The 13,989-nt window shown below is 38.1% G+C and overlaps 1 protein-coding gene across 2 annotated transcripts in view; it reads right to left on the bottom strand.

The window, feature by feature from the left end:
• The window catches only part of SEC24B (SEC24 homolog B, COPII coat complex component), a 56,390-nt gene that overhangs the window by 8,087 nt on the left and 34,314 nt on the right, over positions 1-13,989 (bottom strand). For both annotated transcript variants that reach the window (XM_042469136.1, XM_042469135.1), the window contains 10 exons: positions 13,282-13,408; positions 12,967-13,076; positions 12,597-12,709; positions 10,538-10,656; positions 9,680-9,735; positions 8,221-8,427; positions 6,029-6,152; positions 4,134-4,292; positions 1,001-1,174; positions 693-803 (listed from right to left, as the gene is read on the bottom strand). In XM_042469136.1, the coding sequence (XP_042325070.1) occupies positions 693-803; positions 1,001-1,174; positions 4,134-4,292; positions 6,029-6,152; positions 8,221-8,427; positions 9,680-9,735; positions 10,538-10,656; positions 12,597-12,709; positions 12,967-13,076; positions 13,282-13,408 (1,300 nt within the window). The remainder of the gene's footprint in view (positions 1-692; positions 804-1,000; positions 1,175-4,133; positions 4,293-6,028; positions 6,153-8,220; positions 8,428-9,679; positions 9,736-10,537; positions 10,657-12,596; positions 12,710-12,966; positions 13,077-13,281; positions 13,409-13,989) is intronic.

Here is a 13,989-nt window from a genome sequence, read left to right on the forward strand (position 1 = left end):
GCATATGGACTAGTAAAATAATTACTGGAGGTTCAAACAGTTTATAAAACAATCATTTGCTCTTAATAAAATAATAATTTAGCAACTTCTGTTCTCACTAGATATACTTTATGCAAGCATCCACACTACTGACTTTTCAAAAGTATTAAATATATGGTACTCAAGACTCTAAACCTTTAATCTTCCATCTCTGCTTTATTCTAACTGGAAATGATATAACTGATACTTTACAATAAATACAGGTTGAGTCTTCCTGATCCGAAATGCTTGGGACCAGAAGTGATTTGGATTTTTAATTTTTTTAAAAAAATTGGATTTTGGAATTGGCATATAATATATATGTATGGGGTGTATTTGCATATATGTACATAATGAAGTAGTTTTGAGATGGGACCCAAGCGTAAACACAAAATTCATTTATGTTTCAGATACACCTTATACACAAAACCAGAAGGTAATTTTATACATTATTTTTTAATAATTTTGTGCAGGAAGCAAATTTTGTGTACTCTGAACCATCAGAAAGCAAAGGTATCACTATCTCACTATCCGGGAAAAGTTTTGGGTTTTGGAATATTTTAGATTTCATAATTTTGGCCAAGGGATACTCAATCTGTATTTACCATAAAAAGTACAATATAATTTTTATATCAGTGGAAAAAATGAAATATGAACATTTATTTTCAACTCACCCATGTTAGCTAAAAGGCATACAATTGCTTGTACATCTGCTCCAGCATAAATATCTGTTAGTGAAACCACCACAGGCAAACAAAGCGTGTGAACCCTAATTCTTCGTTCACCTGTAGCAGAATCAACAGTATAAGAACTATTTTAATCAAAATATTTATGCTCTAGGACAGCAGTAAAGTCAACATTTCTTTTCAAAGTACACACTATTAGTATAGATTTAGCAACCATTTTCATTTATTTTTTGCGGAAGAAGGCTGCAGCTTGAGAAAAGACATAACAATGCATGACAACATTTATCTGAAGTTACCTTTGCTGGATGTATATAAAAGTGCTGTCTGAAAACAGACTAATGACGTATCTGTCAGGCTTTCTTCAATGGACATCTGTACCGCAAATCCTGCATCAGGATTGACATTGGCAAGTGACAGTAAATCAGTCGATCGCACAAAAAAGTTGCCATGAAAGGTATGAATTGAAAGACCTAAAAAGGAAAGACAGTTTTTGTTAAAATGGCAAGTGCTAGAAAAGCACAGTGCAATCGTATGCTTGCTTATTTACCGTACTCAGAAATAAGTCCTACTGAGCTCAATACAATTTATTTAATGGAAAGAAGGCTTAAGGTAGCAACTCAAATTGTTAAAAATGTTCTCAGTATTGCTGATCTATAGCTGTTTAAATATTGTTGGTAAACATCTGGCCTCATCTGAGTCTAGAAGAACCATGGCAGCGACAGGAATTTTCTGGAAAACAAACAAACAAACCAGTGTCCTAATTGATGTTATCTGATTTGGTTTTAAATATTTAAACATAATTTTTAAATCAAATCAGATAGAAACATTTAGAGCACTAGATTTCAAACATCGATTCAAAGACTGATATGCAAGTTATTCTATTGGAATATTTGTTATGTAGAGAATAGCATATATTATATACCCATGTAGAAGTAAAAAAAAAAAAAAAAAATGACCCCAAAAACCTGGGTCAACGTATACATGGGACAGTGACGGAATAGTGACCCAGCATGCAGGTAGTGACAAGCAACAGAGGCAAAAAGCCCCTTTTGGTATGGTAGGACATGAAAACAGTGTTCCCACCCCATTACCACTTCCTTGCCCAAAATGAAGAAAGAAAGGCAGCCCTCTCTCCTGCCTTACTTCCTTGCCATTAGAGAGCTCAAAGAATGAAGCACACCTACCATTTTGAGTACTTGAGACGGAACACAGTGTACACTCCTCTCTGCAGATAGATGGTGGTGCTATTTAAGAGCTTACACTATAAGCCCCACTCCACCTCAAGTGCCCCAAATGGTGGGCACACCACATTCTCTGGGCTATCCTATATTGCTATTGAATGCCACTCAGGCCAAAAAAGAAAGCGAGGAAGGAGGGAGAATTGTTTTTTTCTTTTTCTGGTTTGGGCAAGAGGTGGACAATCGGGTAAGAATGCTGCTTCCATGCTAAGAGAGGTTTCTTGTGTCTGTCACTTGTCACTGCCTTTAGGCTGGGTTCCCCCTGCCTTTTTTTTCAGGTCACATTCTCATTCTTTTTCCTCATTTATAGTCCTTTTCCTATTTGTATTTGTCAATGTGGGCATTTTAAGATCAGCAATGCCATTTACACCTCTGCAACTATAACCCTTCAAATAAACAGTCCTCTCTTTCTCTTTAGCTAGAGGAAAATATTTGTTTATTACATATCCCTAAATTTTACTCTCGACTTATCCTCAGGTCATACTAAAATCCCCCCAAACCTACCCCCAACTTATACTTGAGGTTGACTTATACATGACTATATACGGTACTTCCTTTATGTTTAACAAAAAACACTATTTTTAAGGTCACATACCTAATCCGAGCTGTACTTAAAATAAGATATATCACCACCTTATAACTGTATTTTGTTGAGATATAACTATAATATAGTAGGCGTCCTGGTGGCGCAGTGGTTAAATGCCTGTACTGCAGCCACTCACTCACAAACCATAAGGTTGTGAGTTCAATACCAGCCAGTGCTCAAGCTCGACTCAGGCTTGCATCCTTCCAAGTTCTCTAAAATGAGTACCCAGCTTGTTGGGGGCAAATAGCCGCTTATAGACTGCTTAGTTCAATATGAAGTGGTATGTAACTGAAGCTGCTATTGCTATAGTATGTTCTGCTTCACTCATTCATTCACTCTCTGAACTATTTATCAGCTTCATTTCAAGTTGAGAAAAAACTGATTCACTAAAACTAGTTGGAACATTTTGCTTCACAAAAAATGTATTTAAGTCTTTGGATACAGGCAGCTTACCACATTTTGTCTTGATTAATTGTACTTGAGCAGCAAGAGATTTTGTGAAACAGAAACAATCTTAGCAATGAGTACAATTGTCAATATATTCCTCTGAGCACTAGAACTTGTCAATGCTTGTCTCCTCAGAAAACTAGCACTTCATATCCTACATTTAGCTCATATAATATGACTGATTGCAGTACAGTGGTACCCCGGGTTACGAATTTAATTCGTTCCGCCGCCGCGTTCGTAACCCGAAATCCTTCGTAAGCCGAAAAAGCCATAGGCGCTAATAGCGAAAGCCGCGATTTCGTGCGAAAAAGCGCCGAAAAGCACCAAAAAATTTTTCGTAACCCGAAATAACCTTCGTAACCCGGAACAGTTTTTTTCTATGGATTTTTTTTGTAACCCGGAAATTTCGTAAGGCGGCGCATTCGTATCCCGGGGTACCACTGTATAACAGTCCAGACAACTATACATACACACAGAGATATGTGGTTTGGAACATTTTCCACAAAAACAAAATATAATGATGAAAATGTTATGGAACATTTTTAGTTTCAGAAACTATTCTAACCCACATTCCCACACTATGGACAAGTTGCCATTTGCTCCCTGCCCCAAGTCCTTCACTAAAATGTTGAATCTTTTCTTTATTAAGGAGTGGAGAAATGAGTGTTAATATCATAGCTCCAACTACTTACCATTGCCTCTGGAGGAGGCTGTAGCAGTCCCTGACCATTAATTTTCCCAGCATGTAATCTATGTTGAGGGCAGCGTCAAAGAGTTCTGGGCACAATGAGGATAGTGGCTGCAACAAACTGGTGCAGTGCTTTTCTACTCACTGCTGAGCCCTAAATGAAGGGATGCTAGTATAAGCCCTGGAAGGCCTTTTCCTTTCTGGCAGTGTTGCTACTATGTGCAACACTGTGGTAGAAGCATTCCAACAAGCATTCTGATCCACAGCATGCCACCATTTTCTACTATCAGGTATTCATCCCCCTCCCCCCGCTGTACTTTGGCATGACACACATTTGCGTTGGAATGTCAGAGTTGAGACACTAAGTATATATCTGCTTGAAATAAAGAAGAAACACTACTTTCCAAATCAAGTTCTAAAAACATCTTAAAAGTTCAACTAACATCCTATGCATCTGATGCATACTATACCTTTTGTACATCTTATTCTCATGACTGCTTCAAATCCAATCTTTCGTGTAAAGTATCTTTTAAGGTCTTTTTGTAGCTTTTCTGTTTGAACAGGATTGTGAATATGATGAAAAGATGGGTAATAGTAGATGCATCCAGCTGAGTATTTGGACATGCAAGCTATTAGGGAGAATAAAAGAACCATTAATATACATCTGTTAACACTTGCAATCCATTTTTTAAAAAGCAAAACAAGTATTTAGTCTGTGTACTAGAAGACAACAATCTTCCCATGTGTGTAAAAAGCAATTTATCACAACTTCAGTTAAATAAGCCTTTAACAAATAACAGCAACAGAAAGCAAAGCAAAATAATAGCAACTGAAAGCATGAGACATAACACATGGATTTTCCTTGAGAATTATTTTTTATACAGCACAACAAACTAGACAAAGATGTTGTCTCAGGCTGGGTAATGGGCTCCTGCAATCTGGAGCCAGAATCTTGTTGATGCTGTATGCTATCTTAAGTACCGCTGCACAAGCAGTGTTCGCTGTGGCAAGCTGGACAAAGGTGAGAAGGTGTGCAAGTGAAACCCACACATTTGCTGAGTGAGGACATATTTATGCAATGACTGAGCTCAAGACCACAGTACACAGTTGTGAAATAAAAACCATTATATGTACACTACCCTAGAAGAATACAGTATATTAGCCTTACTTTCTGTGGTGTCTATCCCATATGCCTCATCATTTCTGCCTTCATTTAAAAATCTTCCAGAGATATAAAAATACACCTTTTAATCAATATAAAATGGCTATCATTTTATAAATGAGTTATAGTTTCAGCAGTATCTTCACCAGCAGCATTTAATCCCCCCCCCCCATTCGCATTAACCGGGTTCTAACTTGGATACAGCCCCAATCGATGCCCCTTTGATGGAATCTTTAAAACACATACACACAAAACGAAAGGAGGTTAAAACATCATAAAATAATTAACTCTATTTAATAAAGTACATTGTGCAAGTTAAATGGGAAAATGTGCTGGAGTTATTCATTACTTAGTGCCTCTTTTGTTTTTGTTTTTAATTGTTTTTGTTCCTATATTTATAGTTCTTCTCCAACATCAATTAATTAGGGAGCCAGGAAAACACCACATTAAAATATTTTAAAATTTAAAATGAAGACAAGAAAAATCCAAAGCAAATATATATAAAATTCTGAGCTAAAATAAACCCATTTGGGAACAGAAAAGTTTTCACAAGGTACTTTTATAGAAAACAGAGGCATCCTCAAAGGAATCATTCTATAGGCAGGGTCCACAACAAAAGGCTCTTTTGCAAATTATTTTATTTGGCAAGAGCACTCTAAAATCAGTCTTTTCCAAATTTAGCTTATAGTTGACAAGTGTAAAAGTTGCAAGTATTTGGAAAAATGTTATTAAATAAAATATATGAAAGTTAAACAACAAACTGCAAAAAAAGAAGGGAGGGGGGGGAAAAAGGAATGTAGCAGTACTTTAAAGACGAACTGGCTTTTATTTTAGCATGAGCTTTCGTGGATATAAACCAACTTCTTCAGATGCAGTACAGAGTATTAAGGTCTCAGGTTATAATGAATAAACCATATTTATACAGGAGAGGTAGTGGAACAGAATGTGTTAGGATCCAGAAAGATGTGTTCTTTGAGTTGCATCTTTCCCCCCCAGATTCTAGGCATTTTATTTTGAATTTTCTCATGGATGAAAATGCTCTGAACATTAGTTGCCTGTACAAACATCTCCATGAACTAAATGCATATGAACAGACATTTTTTAGCTTTAGATATATTTTTTGACAATTTAATAGAACATAAAAACTGTTTTTTAAAAATATGTTAAAACTACAAAGTAACTGTGCAGGGTAGTATATCTTACCAAGAGAAGCCAAATCTGAATACTGAGAACTTAAAAGGAACAAATCCACAGCTGTTTGTTGTCCTGAACAATCTAGTGCAAGCTTTTTATAAAAATCTGTTGCTGGACCAAGGTGCTGAACCACCTAGGATACAAAGCTAAAGTAAGATAATGGGGAAATGGTACAAACATTAAGTAATTTCTTCTTATTCTTCTTCTTATTATTATTATTAAGCTTTATTTATATAGTGCTGTAAATTTACACAGCACTGTACATACAGTCTTTTAATTAGACGGTTCCCTGCCCTCAGGCTTACAATCTAAGAAGACATGACACAAAAGGGGAAGGGAGTGGAGGATGGAGCCAGATGCCATCTGGGAAGAGCTCAGTTCCTTTGGGGAGGCCTGATGGGATTGGCCCACCCCTCTCTCCCACAGAAGCCAGGATGGATCCAGATGCCTTCTTCCTAACCCTTTGCAAATTAAATACGTACTGTTTATGTTTATGATTGCAATATTTCACTAGAATGTTCAAATAATGTCAGGTATTTCATAATTCAGGAATGACAGTTTCTGCATATTTTTCCAACTCTGAAATGCAATCACATGCTGGTGATCACATTTCTTAGAAAGTGATGAACATTCTTATCACTAGCCTTGGTATCACCCAGTGAAGGGGATTGCAGAGGGGGGTGGTGTGGTGGCGGCGGCCTTTACTTCCCTCCTTCTGCTGTCTCTCTCATCTGTCCTCCCCGGCCACCCAGCCAGACCTAGCAAGGGCTGACGGGTAGCAGTAGCACTTCCCCCTACCTCTTCTTCCCTTCCACTACCTCCCTCGCTTGCCTGGCTGTCTACGCAGGGCAGCAGAGGAACGGCCAGGAAATTGAAGCAGCGGGAGGGGACGGAAGAGCACATCACCCCTCCTCCTCCTCCTCCTCCCCCTCCCTGAGGAGGATGTCAAGCAGCAGAGGAGGAGGAGAGGTGAATGCTTATCCTTCATGGCTGCTCTGCTGTCTGGCTTTCTCCTTAAGGAGGAAGCTAAGGAGCAGAGAAGGAAGGATGTGTTATCCCCTACTTCTCCTCTGCTGCTCCACTTCTTCCTCAGAGGGAAAGCTGGGCAGTGGAGAAGGGGTGGGAGAAAGGCACCCCCCCACACACACAGCAGGAGAAGGGCTTGAACGCATGTCACCCACTCCTTGGAGGTGTCACCCCATGTAGTTTGTACACCCTGTAAAGTTGTAAACCCTCATGACCCCACTGCATTATGCTATTCATTAGTTCTGAAATAGTCACACTAACATGACTTCAATTGTGCCAGTTCAGATTAATCATTTATTCAATTTTTTCTCTCTGAGTAACATACCAGAATGTACAACCTCAACCTCAATCAGAATGTTTCAACAGAAAATGCTTAAACAGTAGACAGTCATAAAGAATGTTCTTTGAGGTTTCTAATGTTTAGGAAAAGCAGAAAATTAACATTTCAGAAACATGCTGCTTTTTTCTTTTTCATAATTTGTATGGTGTACCTGCAATCAACAAATGACTGTTGTTTACTGTCCTGCTACCAGGAAGATCAGCTTAATTAGAAGTGAAATACTTCCTGACAGACTCAAATCCTTTGGTATTGTTAGAAACATTCACATGTTTACCAGTGACAGTGTGAACAAAGAAACAATGAACTACCGGGTGCTAGAAGGATGCTACCTTTGTTGTTATGTTAGTTTTGTATCTAAGATTGTATTTTATCAGATTTTATTTCTGGCCTGTTGACCACAATAACTAAACAGAATTTAAATACTATCTTGAGAAATTAGCACTTCAGTTAATGATATTTCTAGCATATTGATGAAGGCCAAGATGGATAAAAATTTATTCAACTTTACTAGATTACTATGATGTACACACAAATAATTATGAATTTTCCTTTTGCAAAAAATATGCAATTAAATGTAACACACTTGTTGGACTAATTGTGTTTTCCAAATGCAGTTAAAGCACCAATAAGGCCTGAGGCCAGTTCCCAATTTTCTAAGATTTTAGCAATAATGTAGTAAGTAATCTGAAACTTATTTTCACAGTCCTATGACTCAACATTAGTCTTGTTTAAATGAAATGAGGATTCCTAACATGCTGAATTCTTCAAGCAATTATCTCTTCTCACAGAGCATCTGCAACTTTATCTAAGTAGTTTCGCAACCACCACAAAGTACCTTTGTGCTTGATCTTTGATTGGGGTCTTCCCTGGACTGCAAACGTCCTATGCCCAGAGATGGCAACTGTGTTTGAAACACAGATATGCGCCCACCCGTTGGAGACATCAATTTAAAGGCAGCTTGCAGGGCTGGGCCTAATGCACTGTGTGTTTCTCTTGTATTGGTGAACATATTAGGTAGTGCATTCAGCAAGTCTTTAATTAACTGAAAAACAGATTAAAGGGTGTTAATCCAGGTTTTGACACTCATACCACTGGTCAGACCCTGATGTTCCACCTATAGCTACAGGAATATCTTATTCACTTTATATCCAGATTCTGAGACTCCAGTCAACTACATACCATGCACTGATCTTTGCAACTATTGGGTCTGGAAATTTTTTGAAAACATTAAAAGGAAAGTTATCAGAAAGGGACATTAATTTTGTGCCCAGGGCTGCATTCCATGGCCAAGATCCAACAGGCAGAACAGAAACAACTTATCATTTTAAATGGCCATGAGGGGAGGGGATGCTGGCAAAATAACAAGATACATACATATGGGGAACAGTAAAAAAAGGCAGTACAACATAGGTCCTTCTGCAACAACTTTGAAAGAACATTTGCAAGTGTAATGTCTGCATATGTCCACAACAGGACTCCAGCCCATGTCTTGCTTTTGCATAATCAGAACATATACACAGCACTATTCCTTACTTCAGATCAGATCAGGACCACCTCAGCTCTTTATCCAGCTGTCCTATTTCCCTATCACTGTCATTCTCTTTAAAAGGACTGCAACTATGGCGCGTTACAGACCCCCTGAAAGCGGTGGTCTGCTGCCACCGCCATTAGCAGCACCGAGGAGCCCCAGCAGCCAAACTGCAAGGCTTCCCCAGCACCACAAAAAAGAAGCGCCATTTTGGCGCTTCTTGTTGCGGCGCGCTAATGACGCCGCAAGGCACCAATGGCGCACTCACGACGTCATTAGTGCCGTGCGACATGCGGACACTAAGCGTCCGCTACGTCAAGATGGCGGCACTCATGTAGAACAGGCTCCGCCATTTTGTACGTCCTGGGGACTTTATGTCCGTGCGGAACGGGCCTATGCAATTTTCACCAGTTTCCAGCCCAACTATTTCCAGTTTTCTGATCTATTTGCAGGTTGTTGTTTTTCTGAGTCAGTCTCACTGGCCTCTGGTTTGGCTCTGCAGCGCAATCTGTGCTTCAGGTCCAACTCTGAGGACAGCAGTGGACTTATCTCGCCCACTCAAGTGCTTCTGATTATTCTAGGAGGTATAACAATAATGGAAGCAAAATTCTAAACTGGAGGCAAAATCTTGGATTTAACATCACTGCTCTAGATCACTCAGTTTAACTGGAACACAGCAACTAAAATAAAACAACAACAACAAAACCATACATTTTAGCATTTATATTTCTTCTGTAAATTGTCATGGTATTTTGATTCATCTTACCTCTTTACTTTCATGCAGATTAACAAGTAAGCTATCAGGTGTAGGCAGGAAAACATCTAGAGAGAAAATATTTAATTTTAAAATATTTTAATAATTAACTCCCAGGTTTCTGCAATGTATTTTAAAAGTATACCAAAATAACACAGAAAAGCCAGGTGTGATGAATTTCTTGAATAAATGAAAAATACTCCTGTATGTACATAAGGGAAAAATTCAACTTCTTTTCTAGTTCCAGCCCTTCAAGCTACATCAATATACTTACTGACTGCACTGAATGTTGACTGATCCCTACTACAGTACTACACTTTATTTATATCCTGCTTTCCCCCAAAAAACAGGACTAAAATCAGCTTACAATGTAAAAGAACAATACAATTAAAAACATACAAAAATAAGCATCAGAACAGGAAAGAGAATTAGCCATTTACCTAACAGTTATGAACTTTGGGCAGACCACACTAGCCAGGTACAAATAACTAATCTAGCATAATTGTAATACACTTTTCCACATACAGAGTATATAGTGCAATCGCATACTGCATATACTCATGTATTAGGTGACTTCATGTATAAGTCAACAGCAGGTTTGGAGGTCAAAAGTATGGATTCCAATATAAACCATGGATAAGTTGAAGGTAAAACTTAGGGGCCGCCACCAATTTCGCAGTGATTCAAAAGGCCTTCTGAAACTCTACATAGAGAAGGGGTGGTTCCTTTTTTGATAAAAGTTAAGGTACAGTACTTACACTGCCCCACTGATAAATCAACTAATGGATTACATAGCTTATTGAAGACAAATCATAATTTCTTTTCGTCCCTCTTACTCCATCAGTTTCTGAGAAAAAACAACCATCTTACCATCAATTTCTGAAACAATTAGCATCTGAGGCTGTGATAATCCTTCCTGCAAGTTGTAGAACTGAACGGTGCTGTCAAATGTTATGAAGCCTATTCTTGTTCTTGAATCTCCAGGCAACCTTAATATAATGAGAAAAAATCATAATAGTAATATCATTTTAGCACAGATATATGTTATTCAATCTAATATCCAAACAAATGGTCAACACATTGACTTCAAGACAAGAGCGTTCAGCTCAAATCTATATAGCCTGGTTCACCTCTCCATATAACCCAGAGCCTACCTTGGAAGACAGCACATGGCTGCTTGCCCTCTTTTACGGAGCCAGAGTAGAAGGCAAAAAAGAAAGGAGATTCAACCTCCTATGGGCGGGCTCTGGATTCATTTTAGGATTGAGTTATGTAGCTAGATGCAACTTAGACTTTGTAACTCTTTCTTTCTAGTAACACTGTTATTTTGAACACATGTCTTTGTTACTTTGTATTCTAGAAAGTCTATTTTATCTTAGTAGAAGCTTAGATAAATGGGAGAATCAGAAAACAAAGAAGTACGGAAGTTCCTGTGCATTAACCAGAATGCCTGTAATGTGTTACAGTAGTATGCAAATATTATATTCCCTAATTGATTCCTAAAGCAATTCAAGAAATCTGGAAAAATACTCTTTAATTGGCTGATCTAGAGTCCTAAAGAGGGAAAGAGCCATATGGGAAACACTCAGTAATAAACACCCTGATCTTGAATTCTGTACCAGACACTCATGGTGGCAGAACTAAGTCCTCAGTAGCACCTAAATTCCTTCTACTTGCTGTTTTGATCTTACAGAAACCACTCTTTTGGCCATGATTTTGAAAAGGAATTATTCACAGAAGTTAGTTTTGCCAGTTTAGTTTTTCACCTACTTTCTGTGCATGAGAGAGATATTCCTATACGGATAAGCATATTCTATTTTTGGAACAGATTGGGGGTGTCAAGAAGAACCTAAAATTGAGTTATATTCCACACCATGCAGTTAAAAGAACCAGGGAACAACAAACCCACAATAGACTTTTTTCAGATGTTTTCCAATGTTTTTTCAGATGTTTTACAGGCATTTAATCACTGGTGAAACAGTGCTTAAATATCTGTACTGCAGTCACTCACTCACAAACCACAAGGTTGTGATTCAATACCAGCCAGCGGCTCAGAGTCAACTCAGCCTGGCATACTTCCGAGGTGGTTAAAATGGATACCCAGCTGGTTACGGGCAATTAGCTTACACATTGTAAACTGCTTAGGGAGTGCTTAAGTGCACTGATAAGCAGTATAGAAATGTACTTGCTTGCTACTTGATAATATATTATTATCTTGTTTCCTAAAAGTCTGACAATGCATAACCAACCATTATTAAAAAGGAGGAATTTACACAATCCCACTCTCTGAACCTAAAGATGAACTCACAGAACTTTTTAGACCCTTGAGGAAAAGCTCCCTTCTACATCAGTGCATCTCAAGCTATCAGATATTCCTGAGATCAATACCATATTCATGACCATTTGCTAGAATTTTTCTTTCTTTCCTAAAAACTTGCCAGAGATGGCTCATGAACTGGCATCAGTCCATGTGCTACCATTGTGAGCAGCGCTTTATTTTACATCCTTCATTAAAAAACATGTAATGTCCAGGCTTCAGTTTCTTCTATGTCTCTATGATTGTATGACCACCATTCTTCGCTAGAGATTTAACTAAAAGTCTGATTAGCCCATTTGGATGTTCATTTATTTCTTGCTATATGTGCAGTTAACTGTAAAATCTGCTATTTTCAATTCTGTCTTTTTGTCTCCTGCTTTTCCTTCCTTCCACAGTAGTGTACTGTGACTTCGGATCCTAGGTATCATGTGGGTATATGCACATGACTTAGACATGTGTACACATGGTAACAAGCTAGTAGGGTGGTTTTTTCAAACAAGATACCTGGTAACTGGGGTCCACGAGGATGTGAAGCAGGAAATATGCCATATTAATGATTATTTGAATGTACCTATATTATAAATATACACAAGCAAAAAAGAAGTTTCTTACTTGTCTAAGTTTTCCAGCAAAGACTGGCATACAATTGACAAGTACCCAGCTTCTACTGCATTGTGTGACACATCAAACACAAACAAGTACACTGCCGGCTGAGGAGGTCGAAGCTGTAAAATAAAATCCATTAAAAAAACAACCCTGTTACTAACAAAATTCTTCACATTTTTTATTCTTTACCATAAGTTGTTCGTTTGGTTATAACTAGGTCCTTTGGAGCCCCACTGTTTTCCACCCTTAAAGAGAAAAACAAAAGTCTGAAATATTAGAGACTGAAAGAATTAAAAACTAAATTCCCTTCATCACCAAATCAGAAATATTTTCAAAGCACTTTATCATAGCCAAATATTTCAAAGTGTACACTTACCATGTAGTCTGAAGAAGCAATGAACTCCACCGTAGAGTTCTGGACTTCTGGCCGCTTGTGAGGCTCTCCATAGGACCGTGTCAGAGGATTGTACATAAATTCTTCTGGGACTAGATAAAGAGAATTCATTGTCAAAGTATACAGGTGTTATTTCTAGTAGAACTAAGGCGTATAGAACTTTAATTATAGGGCAAATATATCCATGGGAAACACTTCCTTGCCTTGTGAGTGCCATGCAGCAGCAGGAGAAATTTGGCTTCTGACAACTACCACACAGTCCTTTACACAATAGCATCTTCACTCTTTATTACTTACCATCATTAACTCTGTAGCACAGATTACACTTCCACCTCCTCTGATCAATAAAAGAAACAAAAGGGTTGATGTATGTTCTGCATGATCTACATCTCACAATGGTGTTCGATGTTATCACCGGTAATTGCTAAAGAGTAAAGAAAATTGCAGCATATAATAATAATAATAATAATTTGTTTTATTTATATACCGCTATTCCAAAGATCATGGCGGTGAACAGCAAGTAAGCTAATTAGCAAGTAAGCTAATTTGCCCCCAACAGTCTGGGTACTCATTTTAGCGACCTCAGAAGGATACAAGCCTGAGTCGAGCTTGGGCCCTTTTGCTGGTCTTGAACTCGCAACCTTGTGGTTTTGAGTGAATGGCTGCAGTACAGGCATTTAACCACTGCGCCACCAGGGCTCCTTAAATCTGAAGGAAAACTTTATTAATATTTTTTCACAATGTTCTTCTACTTCAAGGCACCCTAAATTGCAAACAATAAACCCAAATCCTCTATATATGTACATTTCAGATTAATACCAGAGGAAAATAGTCCATTATATTTCGGGAGGTACTTCTTTAAATTATTTTTCCCAGAGGAGAACGAATAAACAATTTTCTCCCTGCTGAAGGCATGTCTTTGAAAATTATGCAGTTCATGAAGATGTTCTTGTGAAGGGAGAAAGTCTTTGCCTCCTGTGGCAGCAATATTTGCTCAGCTGCCTC

This window comes from Sceloporus undulatus, chromosome 5 (genome assembly GCF_019175285.1).
Source record: "Sceloporus undulatus isolate JIND9_A2432 ecotype Alabama chromosome 5, SceUnd_v1.1, whole genome shotgun sequence".
Lineage (NCBI taxonomy): Eukaryota > Metazoa > Chordata > Lepidosauria > Squamata > Phrynosomatidae > Sceloporus > Sceloporus undulatus.